General features: G+C 48.4%; 2 protein-coding genes across 3 annotated transcripts; one reads left to right on the forward strand and one right to left on the reverse strand.

Moving 5' to 3' along the window:
* Positions 1-801: 801 nt before the first annotated feature.
* bco1l (beta-carotene oxygenase 1, like) lies at positions 802-6957 on the forward strand. 2 transcript variants are annotated; one of them, XM_053417076.1, is made up of 11 exons: positions 802-1066; positions 1403-1531; positions 1616-1745; positions 3326-3473; positions 3547-3694; positions 4390-4610; positions 4761-5021; positions 5639-5744; positions 5815-5909; positions 6335-6446; positions 6525-6957. In XM_053417076.1, the coding sequence occupies exons 1-11, from the start codon at positions 1003-1005 to the stop codon at positions 6677-6679; spliced, it is 1569 nt and encodes a 522-aa protein (XP_053273051.1). In that variant the 5' UTR covers positions 802-1002; the 3' UTR covers positions 6680-6957. The 2 variants fall into 2 exon arrangements, with proteins under 2 accessions (XP_053273051.1, XP_053273052.1); XM_053417077.1 differs by lacking the exons at positions 6335-6446; positions 6525-6957 and adding an exon at positions 6256-6301 and having other exon boundaries at positions 803-1066.
* Positions 6958-7059: 102 nt separating this feature from the next.
* On the reverse strand, positions 7060-16190 carry eif5b (eukaryotic translation initiation factor 5B). Its single transcript, XM_053417072.1, has 26 exons — positions 16052-16190; positions 14540-14653; positions 14203-14266; positions 13947-14117; positions 13137-13629; positions 12924-13057; positions 12774-12851; positions 12548-12698; positions 12168-12263; positions 11992-12087; positions 11848-11907; positions 11453-11730; positions 11263-11370; positions 11054-11164; positions 10903-10970; positions 10680-10821; positions 10436-10567; positions 10104-10286; positions 9871-10032; positions 9478-9609; positions 9252-9383; positions 9099-9175; positions 8816-8980; positions 8600-8738; positions 8154-8315; positions 7060-7755 (listed from the first exon to the last, which is right to left on the reverse strand). Exons 1-26 carry the CDS (start codon positions 16084-16086, stop codon positions 7648-7650), a joined length of 3591 nt encoding a protein of 1196 aa, XP_053273047.1. The 5' UTR covers positions 16087-16190; the 3' UTR covers positions 7060-7647.
* Positions 16191-16688: the final 498 nt, after the last annotated feature.

A 16688-nucleotide genomic window follows, 5' to 3' on the forward strand; every position in this document is an offset into this window, starting at 1 on the left:
TTCGTACAGTTACTCATTCACAGGAAGTCGACCTGATAACAGACGCTGTAAACTCATAAACTGATTTAACCAATTACACAAATCTGACGAGTCTGAAGTTCAAACCTCGTCTCTGCTTCTCTCCACAGATACTTTCAAGATAAGAGATATGAACAAAATACATGTTGTGGGTCACATGTTCTTGCAGATTATTTTCTGTCATGTCATAATATATATATATATTATGAACAGAAATATAGACTCATATATTATGAACAGAAATATAGACTCATGCCAAATAAATTGTCAAATATAAAGCATAAGAATAACGGCTGGTACCATTCAACAATTTATACATTAAACTATTAAATTTATCAAATAACTGTCAAAGATTTTCATTTGTACCTCCCAGAGTTTTAAATAAGATATTTGAAGTTGAGATTATTAAACTATATTTTAGTATTTTCAGGTTTGAACTCATGGACAGAATTTTCCAAATGTTCTGACATTTTATGGAGAAAATCAATAATAGATTTAAAATATTGAAAACATTGCACGCAAATTAATTTTAAGTTATGTAAGTGATATTTTGTGTGTGCAGATACTTCTACATGTTCTAAAGAGTATTTTGTTGAGATGATCAGTAAATGATGAATTTAGATGTTATATATGTGAATATATGTAAATAAATGAAATGTATAGATCCTCAGTTTCTAAACAGGTGATAAACAGGACGGGTCTTATCGTCGCTTCACAGTTAATCAGGATCTGGGTTCAAGGATTCAGTCTCAGCTGATCTGATAACACCACCTCCACACACAGGCTTTTATTTTGAAACGTGAGTGAAGTCCACAGCAGCAACGTTATATAATCGAGTGGGTTGAGTTACAGCTTCAGTTTTCTGTCACCTGGAGATTCTCACGTACACAGACGTTTACTTAAAGACGTCTGCTGTGCGTCTGCTGCTCAGTCCAGACAACCAGCAGGAGCTGGGAACACTGGGAGAGAACCAGCAGCAGAAACATGCAGTCCATATTAGGAAAGAACGGCTCAGAGACTCCGGAGCCGGTGGGAGCTGAAGTGAAAGGTGAGACCCCCCCCCCCCCAGCTTCAAGTAGATCTTAAGTTGTTATTATTATTGTTATTAAACTGTTTTCACGCTGTGATATTTTACATAACTTTAACACAACATTACACAAATAATAATGAATATTATTAATAATAAGTACAAATATTAAATTATTATAAATTCTAAATAATTTCATGTGATCTTACATGATAGTATATATAATATATAATCTATAGATTTGTGGTTTTTTTAATGAAAAGTTAAATATGTTTGTATCCATTTGTACTGTGTGATATCATATTAATAAGTGGACCGCAGTAGGACCTGTTGTTGAGTGACTCACCTGATGTGCAGGCTCGCTCCCGGTGTGGCTTCAGGGGACACTGATCAGGAACGGACCGGGACTCTTCTCTGTCGGCAGCTCCCAGTACAACCACTGGTTCGACGGCCTGTCACTCATCCACAGCTTCACCTTCTGCAACGGTACTGATATGAATCTATGAATCTTCTCTGTGTAGGACGAGGATGTTCTTACCTTCTGAGGTCATGATGTCCTGGTTGTTTCAGGTGAAGTCAGTTACAGGAGCAAGTTTCTGAAGAGCGACACCTACAAAAGAAACATCCAGGCCGACAGAATCATGGTCTCCGAGTTCGGAACCATGATCTATCCAGATCCCTGCAAGAACATCTTCTCCAGGTACAGAGCACACCAGCTTCAGGTCCAGTTTCTCTCATCCTGGTGAAGTAGAAACCAGTTTCCATCTTTAAGATCTGAGCATCACCGCTGGTTGAGGTTTGCTTCAGTCCATAAAGTCCCTCATGTGTTGCAAGACCTGCTTCAGGTCAAATGTCAAGAGATGTGAAGCATGAGGATCAGATTCAGTCCATCGATGAAGCTCTGACGTCTGAGACCCTCCAGTCGAGATCTGGTCCAGAGTCCTTCAGCAATGTGCTTCATCCAGGACATGAAGTGCTGTCAAGAAATGAGAACATGTGTTTCAACACAAGCAGATTCATGTCAGAGATGTCTCCAGGTCCAGAGATGTCTCCAGTGCAGAGTTCGCTCCAGGTCCAGATATGTCTTCAGGTCCAGAGTTGTCTCTAGGTCCCATCGATGTCTCTAGGTCAAGAGTTGTCTCTAGGTCCAGAGATGCTTCCGGGTCCAGAGTTGTCTCCGGGTCCAGAGATGTCTCTAGGTCCAGAGTTGTCTCTAGGTCCAGATATATCTCCGGTGCAGAGTTGTCTCCAGGTCCAGAGATGTCTTCAGGTCCAGAGTTGTCTCTAGGTCCAGAGTTGTCTCTAGGTCAAGAGTTGTCTCCAGGTCCAGAGATGTCTCTAGGTCCAGAGTTGTCTCTAGGTCCAGAGTTGTCTCTAGGTCAAGAGTTGTCTCCAGGTCCGGAGATGTCTCTAGGTCAAGAGTTGTCTTCAGGTCCAGAGATGTCTCTAGGTCAAGAGTTTTCTTCAGGTCCAGAGATGTCTCTAGGTCCAGAGTTGTCTCTAGGTCAAGAGTTGTCTCTAGGTCCGGAGATGTCTCTAGGTCCGGAGATGTCTCTAGGTCCAGAGATGTCTCTAGGTCAAGAGTTGTCTTCAGGTCCAGAGATGTCTCTAGGTCCAGAGTTGTCTCTAGGTCAAGATATATCTCTAGGTCAAGAGTTGTCTCTAGGTCCAGAGATGTCTCTAGGTCAAGAGTTGTCTCTAGGTCCAGAGATGTCTCTAGGTCAAGAGTTGTCTCCAGGTCCAGAGATGTCTCCAGGTCCAGAGATGTCTCTAGGTCCAGAGATGTCTCTAGGTCAAGAGTTGTCTCCAGGTCCAGAGATGTCTCTAGGTCCAGAGATGTCTCTAGGTCAAGAGATGTCTCTAGGTCAAGAGATGTCTCCAGGTTCAGAGATGTCTCCGGGTCCAGAGATGTCTCCGGGTCCAGAGATGTCTCCGGGTCCAGGGTTGTCTCTAGGTCCAGAGATGTCTCCAGGTCCAGAGTTGTCTCCAGGTCCAGAGATGTCTCTAGGTCCAGAGATGTCTCTAGGTCAAGAGTTGTCTCCAGGTCAAGAGATGTCTCCGGGTCCAGAGATGTCTCCGGGTCCAGAGATGTCTCTAGGTCCAGAGATGTCTCTAGGTCAAGAGTTGTCTCCAGGTCCAGAGATGTCTCCGGGTCCAGAGATGTCTCCGGGTCCAGAGTTGTCTCCAGGTCCAGAGATGTCTCTAGGTCCAGATGTCTCCTGGGCATTGGACTGGACCTCAGCTCTCAACCTTGACTAATGATCCGTTGTTCTTCTCCAGGACGTTCACGCACCTCTGTAACGTCGTCCCCGACTTCACGGACAACAACCTGGTGAACATCATTCGTTACGGTCGGGACTACTACGCGTCCTCCGAGGTGAACTACATGAACCAGATCGACCCGGAGACTCTGGAGACTGTGGGCAGGGTGAGTTCCTCCACCTGACGCCTGGAAGCTCTCGCTCATCTCTAGGAGAACTCAAACCATCTTCTCGTTCCAGATCAACTACAGGAACCACATCGCTCTGAACCTGGCCACGGCTCATCCCCACTACGACGACCAGGGCAACACCTACAACATGGGCACCTCCCTCATGGGCCCCGGGCCCCCCCGATACATCATCTTCAAAGTCCCAGCGGACACTCCAGGTGCGTGAGTCGTCAGTGTTCAGGTTCGAGTCCAGAGGCGGAGCAGTGAGTCTACGTTTAACGTCCGTCTGCGAGTTATCAAAGTCGTGCGGAAACTTTCTTCTCTCTTATTGCAGCAATAAAGTTATTATCTAAATGAGTCGTGTGTATCAGCACAGAGTCTAATTGATTTATGATGCCAAGTGGAAACACGACACGGTGAAATGAGAGCGTGGCAGACGATACCCATCATCTGGGTCAAAGGTCACGGGAGGTACTGACTCTACAGAAGTACTACGTCAGCAGAATATCTCACTTCCCTCCTTCAGGTTAAATATCAAGAAGATACAACACAGGAGAACTCGTTCTTATTCTTACACCATAAAGAAACTCTTATTGTGAAAAGAGAAGCAGAGAATCCTTCATCCTGTCCTTTGATCTCACTACGTCCTGGTCTGAGGAACAAAGTGTCGGATTGTTTGGTTTTCTTCTATAGAAATGTACGAAGCTAATCGTCTTAGCATTAAATGAATCATGAAACAAAACGAGATCTGAGGTGAAAAGGTTCCGTCGCACAAAACACGTTAACATATTGAAATAAGAGAAAAAGAGCCTCAACACCACGTTAACACAAAAAGACCCGTGAGTGAAACAACTGCTACATCGCTGATGATAACAATAAAGTCTGATACTCACAATACCGAGTTCTGTTTCAGAAAAGGGGCGTGGCAAGCCGGCGCTGAGCAGAGTCCAGAAGGTTGGTTCCATCCCGTTCCGATCCACTCTGTCCCCGAGCTACTTCCACAGCTTCGGCATGACCGAGAACTTCTTCATCTTCGTGGAGCAGCCGTTCAAGCTGGACATCGTCCGCCTGGCCACCGCCTACTTCAGAGGCGTCAACTGGGGCAGCTGCCTCCGATTCGACAAGGACGACATCGTGAGTGTCCCACAGCGATGGGTATTGATACTGGTTCCCAGTACGGGGGAATTAAACCTCCAGAACAAACTATCAGCAGTAATTACTCGTGGGGTTCCTCAGGGTTCAATTCTCTGTTCCTGATGTTTTCGTCTTTCACGTCTTTCCCAGACGCTGTTTCACGTCATCAACAGAAAGACAGGAAGGGCGGTTAAAACCCGGTTCTACAGCGCCGCCCTGGTGGTCTTCCACCACCTCAACGCCTACGAGGAGGACGACCACCTGGTGTTCGACATGATCACCTACAAAGACAGCAGCCTGTACGACATGTTCTACCTCCAGAACCTGAAGACCAGCAGCTTGTCCCAGAGCAACGAGAGCTTCTGTCCACCGACCTGCCAGAGGTTCGTGCTGCCGCTCAGCGCCCACAAGGTCAGACATCACACACAGACACACAAGGTCAGACATCACACACACAGACACACAAGGTCAGACATCACACACACACACACACACACAAGGTCAGACATCACACACAGACACACCCACAAGGTCAGACATCACACACACACACACACAAGGTCAGACATCACACACACACACACCCACAAGGTCAGACATCACACACACAGACACACACAAGGTCAGACATCACACACACACACACAAGGTCAGACATCACACACACACACACCCACAAGGTCAGACATCACACACACACACACCCACAAGGTCAGACATCACACACACACACACAAGGTCAGACATCACACACACACACACACAAGGTCAGACATCACACACACACACACCCACAAGGTCAGACATCACACACACAGACACACACAAGGTCAGACATCACACACACACACACCCACAAGGTCAGACATCACACACACACACACCCACAAGGTCAGACATCACACACACAGACACACACAAGGTCAGACATCACACACACAAGGTCAGACATCACACACACACACACACAAACACAAGCTACAGGAGGATTCACTTCCACGTCTACATGAGGTGTATTGGTTTTGCAGGAGTCTCCCAGAGGAATCAACCTGGTGACGCTGGTGGACACGACGGCCCAGGCGGTGGTGCAGGAGGACGGATCCGTCTTCTGTCAGCCCGACACTGTTTTCATAGGTTCGTCTCCAACTGAGCAGCTTGGACCTGAGCTTCACGTCCACCATCTAACCGTCTGAATACTTCTCAGGTCTGGAGCTGCCGGGAATCAACTACAGCTTCAACACTAAAAAGTACAGATACTTCTACGGCTCCAGGGTGGAGTGGTCTCCTCATCCCAACAAGGTGAGACACCGTCCTCCACGCGTCCCCTGGACCTGAGGTCTGGAACATTCAGTCCAACTGTACTTGTATGGCTCCAAGTCACCAGTTACATTATCTCAAGGCTCTTTACAGTCGAAGGTCACGACCTTAAACATTAGAGAAACCAACAGATCCCACAATGAGCAGCTCCTTGGAGACATTCAAGGTTCCCTGAGGATAAACCACCTTTGATTTCACAGAAGTCTTTTTCCAAACCCTGAATAATAACAAACAATAACAATAACAAACAATAACAAACATCCAAACAGGTCATTTCTTTATTTGACAAACGTTGAGTTCGATCCTGATGGACTGCAGCTTCTTCTAGAAACAGAACCAATCCCATCGGACCACGTAGTCTGGACGGGCTCCACAGAACCAGCTCACTTCTAGTTGTCCTCCGACAGATCGCCAAGGTGGACATCGTGACCCGGGAACACATCGAGTGGACGCAGGACAACTGCTTCCCCTCGGAGCCGGTGTTCGTGGCGTCTCCAGGAGCCGCGGAGGAGGACGACGGTGAGCTTCACTGACGGATCACAACCAGCAGCTCCAGGCTGGAGACGACCTTTAACCTCCGTCCCTCTGTCTCCTCAGGAGTGATCCTGTCCTCCGTCATCTCTCCAGATCCAAACATCTCTCCCTTCATGCTCATCCTCAACGCCAAGAACTTTGAGGAAATCGCCCGAGCCTCCATCCCGGCCGACGTCCACATGGACCTTCACGGACACTTCATCCCCGCGGCCGTCTGACCAGCACCTCGCTCACCACGTTATTTATTCTCTGATGTACATTCTGTAATATTTGACTATGAATTAACTTTCAGACATGAGCCTCTTTCTCTTTTTACTTTATCTCTGCACAGGATTTATTTGTCTCTTAAATCACAAACCAATTGAAAGTGAGATCCTCAGTAAATTTTAAAATTCTGTTTCCATCTTTCTCAACAAATTAACTGTTTAATTTTCTGATATTTGTTGTATTGCAGAGACGTATTTTTATTTGAGACAATAAACTGAGTCATTTCCAACGCGGGTCATCGAGTGTAAATTTAGATTCACTTCAAATCAAAGGACTTGAATCTTCCATTCACGCTGATGTGAGACGTTTGGAACTGAAAACTCAAACTACGTTTCATCAGAATCATGAGAATTTATTACATCAGCAGTTGCAGCAGAAACTGTTTAAAATCTTCTCTGTCATTCACCCCCCCCCCCATCGACCCAACATGGCCGACCCTGTCACGTCTTCAACGTCCACATCGTCGCTGCTTCGATGATTTGGTGTTTTGTGAACAGGAAAAAAGAAAATGAGATGTTCAGCTCTGGTGCTGCTCAGTACAATCCCATAATGCACCTTGTTCAGCTGAGCGCCGGCTCCTGACCTGTGGTCAGCCTCAGTCTGGGGAGGAGGGGGCGGAGCTTGGGACACAGAGGAGTAGCCACAATCAGGCCAGAGAAGAAAAAATAATAAACACAACGTTGTTGCTGAAGAACAGGCACGTTGGAATACTGTGTGTGTCTGTGTGTGTGTGTGAAATGTCCAAACCATCACTGTTTACAACAGTGAAAAAAAACTGTTTGTTTCTCACAGAAAAACAGTTTCACGCCTCGTTTCCGTTCTTGTTGTTTTTTGTTTAGTTTTTGTTTCCAGTCGTCATCGTGTTGTCGTCTGAGGGAGGAAGTGTGTGTGTGTGTGTGTGTGTGTGTGTGTCAGGTCCTCAGATGATCTCGAAGGTCTTCTTCAGCTCGACGATCAGCTGCCAGTCGGTTCTCGTCATCTCGTCTCTGAACCAGTTCTTCAGAGCGTCGATCGACGCCCGCGTGATCTGCAACACAAACACAATCTGACTTAGGACTCTGTCAATCATCAAGTCCTTACAGATTAAAATACTTCTGTAAATGTTATTTTAATCTGTAACACCACTACATTTTTTTTTTATTTCAATAAAACTAAAATATATTATAGTTTTCTGAACTGAGCTCAAACTAAAAACCAAAGTCACATGAAGGTCTCGTGCTCGAGTCGAGGTTTCTCTGACACTCTCTCACTTTCCCTTCGTTCTGTCTGGTCGTCTAAAAAGTCTCTTTCCTGTCGGGGACAAAGATCCTGACTCTGAGATCACGAGTTTCATCTCTAGAACCTTTCTACTGACGCCTCATCAACACAAACTTCATCTGCATTCAAAAACATGAACATGTAGCCCCTCCTGTGGGCGGGGCTTACCTTGCTGACGAGCATGTCGGTGGCTTCAAAATGGCGTCCGAACATCTTGGGCGACTCCCCGGGAATGGGCTCGATCTTGATGCAGATCTCTTGGCCTTTCTTAGCCGTGTCCACGGACTTGTGGTTCATCTCGATGCTCGTCACGATACCGATGTCCACGAACTTAAACACATGTCGGAGGTAAACATCAACACTCGATACCGGGAGTTCTATTCATAATATTAACAATACACAACAGACAATCACATCTGTCACATATCTGAAGGCTTTATCAGGGTTGTCTCTTGACGGTTTCTTCCATTAATCCACTTTAAAACTTAATAATTATGAATTTGATTCTGTAAAGATTCTGTGTTACTTTGTAAGAAGTGTGATTGACAGATAACTCAAACCGTCCGAGTGATGACGTCTCAACAAACTGAAGTCTGTCTTGAAGTGTGTCTCACCCCTTTGCTGGGGACGCAGATTGGCGTCCCCTGCTTCAGGACGCCGGCCTCCACCATCACCCCCATCACGATGGGATCTCTGGAGTTGAAGATGAACTGAGGAAGAATTCGTATCTTCACAGGAAACACGGCCACGTGCCTGAAAACCACAAACACACGTCGTGAGTCCCAGGTCCCAGAGGCAGCTGGATCGTCCACGGCCTCAGGGTCTCCTACTTGAACTCCTCCTGCTTGGCCTTCTTATAATCCTCCCGGTACTTGGTGAAGGCGTCGAACAGGTGGTAGATGATCTCCGCCCAGAAGATACGGACTCCGAGGCTGTCGGCCATTTCCTGACTGTCCCTCTCCACCTTCACGTCAAAGGCCAGGATCACCGCGTACCTGTGAACAAACCATCAAAGCTCAGGTCACGTGGACCGAAGCTGGGACGTCTTTGTGCGTTTGTGTAGTTGATGTTGTTGTGTTGACGTGGTGGACAGCAGACACAGTGGAGACGTACTGGGTGTCGTGTTCCAGCATCGCCGACGCCCTCATCACGTCCTTCTTGTGAACCGGGCCGATGTTGATCCCAGCGTACTGCGCACAAACAGGTCAAAGGTCAGTTCTCTAGGCACTGCTTCCTGTTAGACTTCAGAGTAAAAGCGCGACTCACAGGAACTTTGGAGGTGCGCAGGTACTCGAGCAGAGCCTCCAGCGAGCCGAGCGTCGAGGCCTGGACGTAAACTCCTTTCTCCTCCAGCTTGATGGAGCTCAGGGTTTGTTTCAACTCTCGGACCAGTTCATCCTGAAAACCAGCAGCAGTCAGGGCACCTCCTCCTCACTGTGTGTGTGTGTGTGTGTGTGTGTGTGTGTGTCAGTGTGAGTGAGTGTGTACTTACCCTCAGCACAGGGATCTCGTCGTCCTTGTGAGCCACCAGCAGGGAGAGCCCAGCCAGCGTCTTCTCCAGGTCTTTACCCAGGATCTTCACCCCCTGAGAGGTGGACACCTCCTTGTGCTTCTCGTACTGGTTCTACACAGAAATACTCACTTTTCATTCCTTTACTTTTACTTATATAATAATCAATATACAACATGTATTTCTCATTAGTTCCTTTACAAAATAGAGAAAAACTCAGTAATAAGCTGAACTCAGTTGCCTCGTTATAACTTTTTACATCATTTTATATCAGATTACTAATAAATGAATGAAGTCATTCATAAGGAGATGAGGGTTGTATTTTAGAAGACTCCTTCTTTTATTGTGAAAGTCCTGTTCCACCGGGTGGTCTACCTTGACTCGGAGCTCCTTCAGAGGCGGCGGCAGCAGCAAGCCTCTGATCTGCGTTATGATTGGTCCTTCCACCCCCGGGACGATGATGGTCTGCCCCTCCCGGAGCTGACCATTAATCAGGATGACGTCGATGGTGGTTCCCATCCCCGGCAGAGCTTTGACCTGAAGACAGAGGAGCCGTCGTTAGCTGCGTCCACTCACTGACGAGTCGAAGGGAAGGGGGCGGGACTTACCTCCATGACCTGCGCCCGCAGCTCGTCACAGTGCGCCAGCCGGCGAGCCAGCATGGTCTGCGTGAGCTCCACCAGCAGCGCGATGAGGTTCCCCATCCCGTCGCCGCTGTGGGCCGAGGTGGGAACCATCGACACAAACGTGCGGGGATCTTTGTTCTCGTAGAACAAGGCGGCGTTCAGACCCTGAGGAGCAGAAACACAAGGTTGAGTCAGGAGCAGCTGGTCCTCCAGGATCAAGGTCAGAACCTCTGGTTTTGATCTGGATTATATTTAGTTGATGGATAAAGAGTCGTTAGATCCCTGTCACTGAGTGATGATGTCACAGCGGTCACCTGCTGAGCGAACTCCACGATGACGGCCTTGGCCCTCTCGTCGAACTCGTCCTTGGTGTTCTTCTTCTGCTTCTTCAGCGTGGTCACCACGTCGGTCTCCGGACTCTTCTTCCAGTCGTACAGACGGTCGACCTGGTGACAACGACAACCAGTCAGAAACAGGAAGGGGCGAACAGGAAGGGGCGAACAGGAAGGGGCGAACAGGAAGGGGCGGGACTCGGCTGGAGGAGAACGTGTGGCGCACCTTGTTGAGGGCCACGATGAACGGGCACTTCTTCTCCTTCAGCAGGTTGATGGACTCCAGGGTCTGAGGCTCCAGGCCGTGCATGATGTCCACCACCAGGATGGCGATGTCGCACAGGGAGCTTCCTCTGTTCCTCAGGTTACTGTGGGAAGAGGCGGAGTTACCAGTGTTACCAGCGGTTCTGACTGACAGCTCCAGTGACTCAGGGTTTCCAGCTCGTTACCTGAAGGACTCGTGTCCTGGTGTGTCGATGATCAGCATGCCAGGGATCCGGATGCCTTCTTTTTCAAACTACACAAACACAAGTCAGGTTAAGTTCACGGTGTGTGATTGTGTGAGTGTGAGTGTGTGTGTGTCTGTGCGTGTTGTCGTACATTTTTAACCATCCTTGTCTGCTCCTCGATCGTCTCCTTCGGGACGTTTGTGGCTCCGATCTGCTGAGTGATTCCTCCGGCTTCACCGTCCTGGACGTTAGTGTTTCGCAGCTGCACACACACAGACACACAGACACACACACAGTTAGTAAACACTACACAACTGTAGATAAGCCGTGAGCAGGGTGTAAACGGTCAGTACCCGTTACCTTGTCCAGGATCTTGGTCTTCCCCGTGTCCACGTGTCCCAGCACACACACCACCGGCGCCCTCAGCCGGTCCAGGTCGATGTTCCTGATGTTCTCCGCCCTCCGTTTCTATTGAGACGCACACAGAGCCGTTCAGAGACGGGGACGAGAGACGAGGTCTCACTCCTCCTGAGTCCTCGACGTGTCTCACCTCTATTCTCCTCTTGGCTCGGTCGTACAGTCGCTCCTCCTTCGTCCTCCCGTCGTCGTCATCGCTCTCGCTGCTCTCGCCCTCGCTCTCCTTCTTCTTGCTCTGAGTTGTGGTCGGCCGCGTCGCCGGCGTCGACTCCTTCTCCTCATCACCGTCGCTCTCCTCATCATCATCATCTTCCTCGTCTTCCTCATCCTCCTCGTCTTCATCCTCCTCGCTGCCTGTCGGCTGAGGAGGTGCAGTGTCCTCCTTCACCTCGATGTGAACTTTCTTCAGCTCTGATAGAAAACACTTGATCAATAATCCTCTTCACGTCACGTGTGTGTAAATAGGCGACTGTATCTCAGGTGACTCCTGATTGGCTCTGGGCGTTTGTTTCTCCCGCCTCTCCTCACCTTTCTCCTCGTCGCTGGCGATGGCCTCCCAGTCGTCCACAGCAGCGTCTGGTTTCACCTCTGACCCCAAAGATAAACAGGAGAACCAATCAGATCTGAGCTCCTCCTCCCCCCCCCCCCCCCCCGTCTCACACCGGGTCTCACCTGTCTCCGCAGCCGGCGTCTCGACCACCGTCTCCTTGGCAGCCGGCTCTGGAGTCTCTGGAGTCTCTGGCGTCTGATTGGTCACCTCTGATGTTTCTGGAAAGAGGTTTGGTTTGTTACTGGTCTCTGGTTACTGGTGACTGTGGGAATGAGCCGCGGCAGCGTCGGTGTTTTACCTTCAGGCGTCGGGGTGCTGACGACCTTCTTCTTCTTCTTGTCTCTGTAAACTGGTTTCTTCTTCGGCCCAGACTCTCTGGATGGAACTTCAATACCTGAACGGGACCGTGTCAAAAGAATCTGTGATCATTCCATATTTGAGTTATTTCATCTTTAATTTCCTGTCTGTGAAGTTTCCTCACTTCCTGTTACTTTTATTTTGTAAAGCACTTGATTGATAAATATGAGGAAATGAAAACAAAATGAGAGAAATTGACAAACTAAAATTAAAATGTCTTTAAAGTAAACTGGTGTAAAAATGTGACATTCAGATTGTGATGATTTTGAACGACCAATCAGCTGGCCAGTATCTTGATGTGCTGTGTGGACGACCTCTGACCTTGAGCCTGCAGCATCTTCAGTGTGGCGTCGGCTCGAGCTCGAGCGTCTTTCTGAGCTTTCGTCAACAGCTTCCCCTCCTTCTTCAGTCGCTCCTTCCTCTCCTTCTCCTTCTGCTTCTTCTTCTCCTTTCGCTCCAGCTCCAGACGCTCCTGACGGGAGGAGGTACAGGGTCAGAGAGGGGGCTGATGGGTAATAGAAGACAAGCGGAGGACGAGGTGTTTTACCTGCTCCAGTCGTTGTATCTCCAGCTCCTCCAGCCTCTTCAGCTGCTCCTCCTCTTCTCTCTTCGCTTGCTCTTCCTCCTACAACAACATCAAGTTTATTCTCTGATATCAAACAGTCTTAAGTTACTACATTTCCCAGAATGCACCCACCTCTTTCATCTGGGCCAGAGCCTCCTGCATGGCCTTCACTGTGGCCTTGCTGGGTCCCTTCTTCTTCTCCTTCTCCTCCTTCTCTCCTTTCTTCTTCTTCTTGTCCTTCTTCTTCTTGTCGCCCTCGGCCTCATCTGCAGACAAGAAAGTCAGAAAGTGTTAATAGTTTATCAGGAAACATCAGCCAATTAAAACGAGTCTGAGTCCACCGGCCTTCTCCTGCTGGCTCCGCCTCCTCCTGCTCCTCCGCGGCTGCTTCAGGAAGCGTGGCTTGAGGGGGCGTGTCCTCTGTCAACTTCTTCTCTGGCTCTTTTTTATCCTCTATGGCGCTCTCCTTCTCTTTGAGCTTCTTCTGCTTCATCCTCTCCTCCTCCTTCTTCTTCTTGTCCCTCTCCTTCTTCTCCGCCTTCTTCTGCGCTGCCGTCTTCATCTTGAAGCCTTCGCCTCCTCTGTCCTCCTCGTCCTCGCTCTCCACTTTGCCTTTGTTTTTCTTCTTCTTCTCTCTCCTGGTGGTTAACTCCTCGTCGTCCTCTGACCCTTCGTCCTTTCCATCTCCTCCTCCTCCTCTTCTTGACACATCTTCTTCCTCATCATCATCATCAGACACTGAGGTTTTTTTGGCACCTTTCTTTCCTCCTTTGGTTTTGACACGAGAACGTGAGGCGCTGTCGTCGTCGGAGTCGGAGGGAGGAGCAGCAGGAGGCGTCTGGAGGAGCAAAGACGAGTTAAACCTTCATTTCCTCTCAACACATTTTTTCTTTGTTGTTAAAAAAGCAAACAAAAACTAAATGAAACTAAGCAGCGGCCGCGGGGGGGGTGGAAGACGACGCCCACTAATCACACATTGCGGTCCACCCCATCAAATGAAATGTCAATCAAATTCAAGTTGTAAAACGAGGCTTGCTTCCTGCTGCCACTAGGTGGTGCTATCACTGTCACTACATACAGACGCGTGTGTTCAGGTCGAGGCTCGGATGTTTTTAGAAGGTGGAACTTTGTGTGACAGGTTCAAATCTCTCTCACCTTCTTCTTGTCTTTCTGTTCTCCGTTCTTCTGTCCATCCGCCCGACCTTCATCTTCATCACCCTGCTCCTCATCCTCGGGGCTGGCTCCTCCCTTCTTCCCCTTTCTTGTCTTCTTCTTCTCTGGTTTTGGAGGCTCGATGATCTCCGCCTCCTCTGTGGCGTCTGGTTTCTGAGCAGGAAGCAAAAACACAAGGACGTTCAAATTGAATTTGTTCAGATGAAGATCAAGCGACTCTTCCTCCTCCTGACGGTACCTTTTCTTTTCCTTCCTGAGTCTCCAGAGACAACTCCTCCAACTCCTTCAGGATGTCTTCCTCACTGCAGGAGAAACCAGACCAGAGTTAGAGAGGAGGAGACATGGTGAAGATCAGAGAAAGGAGGAGGAAGAGGAGAATACTTGTGAAGGTGAGGGAGAGGGGGAGGGAAAAGAGGATGGAGAGGAGGAAGAGGAGAAGGATCAAGAATATAAGGAGGACAAAATGAAGGTGTGAGGGAGGAAGACAAGGATGGAGGAGAAGAAGAGGAAGAGTAGGACACAAGAAAGGTATGATGGGGAGAGGAAGAGGAGGAAACATGACGAAGAGGTCGTACTCGAAGTCGTCTCTCTTTGCTCCCTTCTTCTTGTTCTTCTTCCCTTTCGACTCCTTCGAGGCTCCAGCTCCTTCGATCTCAGCCGCCAGAGCGTCCAGGTCCTCGTCTTTGGCACTGGGGACACAATGACATCATCAGGCAATAAACCAATCAGCAGCTGCTGAACAGCTCAGCTGTGACACTGAGGTGGAGAGACATGAGCAGAACAAGCAGGACTCTCTCTCTCTCTCTTTGTTAGTGTCTCTCTGCCTCCATCTCTTTGTATCTGTTTCTCTCTCTTTAGTTCTGTCTCCCTTCCTTTTTTATTTATGTCCACCTCTCTGTCTCTCTCTTTATTTATCTGTCTCTTTGTCTCTCTCTCTCTCTCTCTCTCTCTCTCCGTCTGTCTCTCTCTGAACAATATGAACCGATGACAATCTGTCGACTGTGCGTTCTCTTTATTTCCCATCAGCCCCTCTGCCTCGCTGACCAGTAACTAAGTAATCAGTAACTAACCTGGTAATCCCTTTAGTAACTTATGACAGTAAGTGTCTCCATGTTTGAAACAAGCTGCTCACGTTTTTCTCTCATTTCAGGAAACTGCATATTAAACATTAGATTAGAAATACTTGTTAAAATATTGTTATAAATATTATGATAAATATGATATCACGTGAAGAATGTTCATGTTTCATTCAAAGATGCCTCCCGGCCCTGATTTGATATCTGTGGTTTCAGTCTCATGAGACAGACAGAGAGGTGGAGACAGAGAGGTGGAGACAGACAGGTGAGACAGACAGATACAGACAGACAGGTGAGACAGACAGAGAGAGACAAACAGAGAGGTGAGACAGACATGTGGAGACATACAGGTGAGACAGATACAGATAGACAGGTGAGACAGAGAGAGGTGGAGACAGACAGGTGAGACAGACAGAGAGAGACAAACAGAGAGGTGAGACAGATAGGTGAGACAGAGAGAGACAAACAGAGAGGTGAGACAGACATGTGGAGACATACAGGTACAGATAGACAGGTGAGACTAACAGAGAGAGACAAACAGAGAGAGAGGTGGAGACAGACAGGTGAGACAGAGAGAGACAGACAGAGAGGTGAGACAGAGAGAGACAGATCCTGGCTAACTTGGCTTAGCTCTCCTCCCTCAGTTTAACCCGGGTTAAAGAGGCTGTCCTCCGGCTGCAGAGCTGAGAGAAGCTAATAGACCGGTTGTCTGATGCTAACGCTAAGCGTCACCAAGCTAACGCTTGTAAGCAAGCAGAGGTTAACCCGGGTCAGTCCTGGCTGATTCAGCTTGGTTCTTTTAACCCGGGTCCATTTGAAACCTTCAGCCGGACTCACGCTACCAGTGACGCGTGGTTAGCTCCTGCTAGCGCCGCTAAGCTAACACAGCAGCAGCGGGGAGCTGGCAGGTCTGTGCGGCTCTATCGCGGCTCTAGCGCGGCCGGGCCGCTGCTCTCCTGCCGGTGTGAGTGTGTCCCGGTGCCGTGAGGGGGCCCCGGGTGTGTTCACTACCTGTCCTCCCCGGATTTCTTCTGTTTCTTCCCCATCCTGCCGCTGCGCTGCTCCGGTTAGCTGCTCCGGTTAGCCGCGCTGGGTTAGCTTAGCGGGCTAGCTGCTCCGTCACAGCTCGCACAGCACAGATCGTCCACAGGCTGACAGACGCTGCCGAGGCCTCACTCTGCTGCGGTACCCGTACGATGTTTAACTGTGTTCACTAATCAAACCGCGTGATATCACTGTCAAACATTTGTTTACTAAATAAAGTTTGAATATTCAAAGAAGCGATGTTACATTATATTTAAATCTGAAACTTTAAAATTAATTGCTGATCAAACAATATCACAGCGTCGGGTTCCATGAAGTTACAGCAGAGTGACACCTCTGTCTCCACGAGAACAAGTAAATATGAAAGGGAATCATTTTCCCTTTATCTTGGAAAATGAGCCCCCCACCCCCAGTGTGTGTGTGGGGGGGGGGGGGGGGGGGGCTGCAGCGTCATGTTTCTTGCAGCACGTGACAGCATCTCTTATTTTATCCGAAATAATTGTGTGTGCATTTATTCTGATATATATTTTTTAAATTCAGTTTTTCTCGTAGAAAGAAATCTCGCGATAATAGAAAGACAAAAATGACGAGACTTTATAATTTC

The sequence above is a fragment of the Pleuronectes platessa genome, chromosome 24 (assembly GCF_947347685.1).
Source record: "Pleuronectes platessa chromosome 24, fPlePla1.1, whole genome shotgun sequence".
Taxonomy (NCBI): Eukaryota; Metazoa; Chordata; class Actinopteri; order Pleuronectiformes; family Pleuronectidae; genus Pleuronectes; species Pleuronectes platessa.

What these genes read in the sequence shown, in the direction of transcription:
- bco1l (XM_053417076.1), top strand. Translation starts at nt 1,003, where the DNA reads ATGCAGTCCATATTAGGAAAGAACGGCTCAGAGACTCCGGAGCCGGTG. An exon ending in CTCTGGAGACTGTGGGCAGG is followed by an intron (nt 3,474 to 3,546) that starts GTGAGTTCCTCC and finishes TTCTCGTTCCAG; the next exon opens with ATCAACTACAGGAACCACAT. An exon ending in AGCCGCGGAGGAGGACGACG is followed by an intron (nt 6,447 to 6,524) that starts GTGAGCTTCACT and finishes CTGTCTCCTCAG; the next exon opens with GAGTGATCCTGTCCTCCGTC.
- eif5b (XM_053417072.1), bottom strand. Translation starts at nt 16,086, where the DNA reads ATGGGGAAGAAACAGAAGAAATCCGGGGAGGACAG. An exon ending in GAGCCAAGAGGAGAATAGAG is followed by an intron (nt 11,371 to 11,452) that starts GTGAGACACGTC and finishes GCGTCTCAATAG; the next exon opens with AAACGGAGGGCGGAGAACAT. An exon ending in CCGACATGCTCGTCAGCAAG is followed by an intron (nt 7,756 to 8,153) that starts GTAAGCCCCGCC and finishes TTTGTGTTGCAG; the next exon opens with ATCACGCGGGCGTCGATCGA.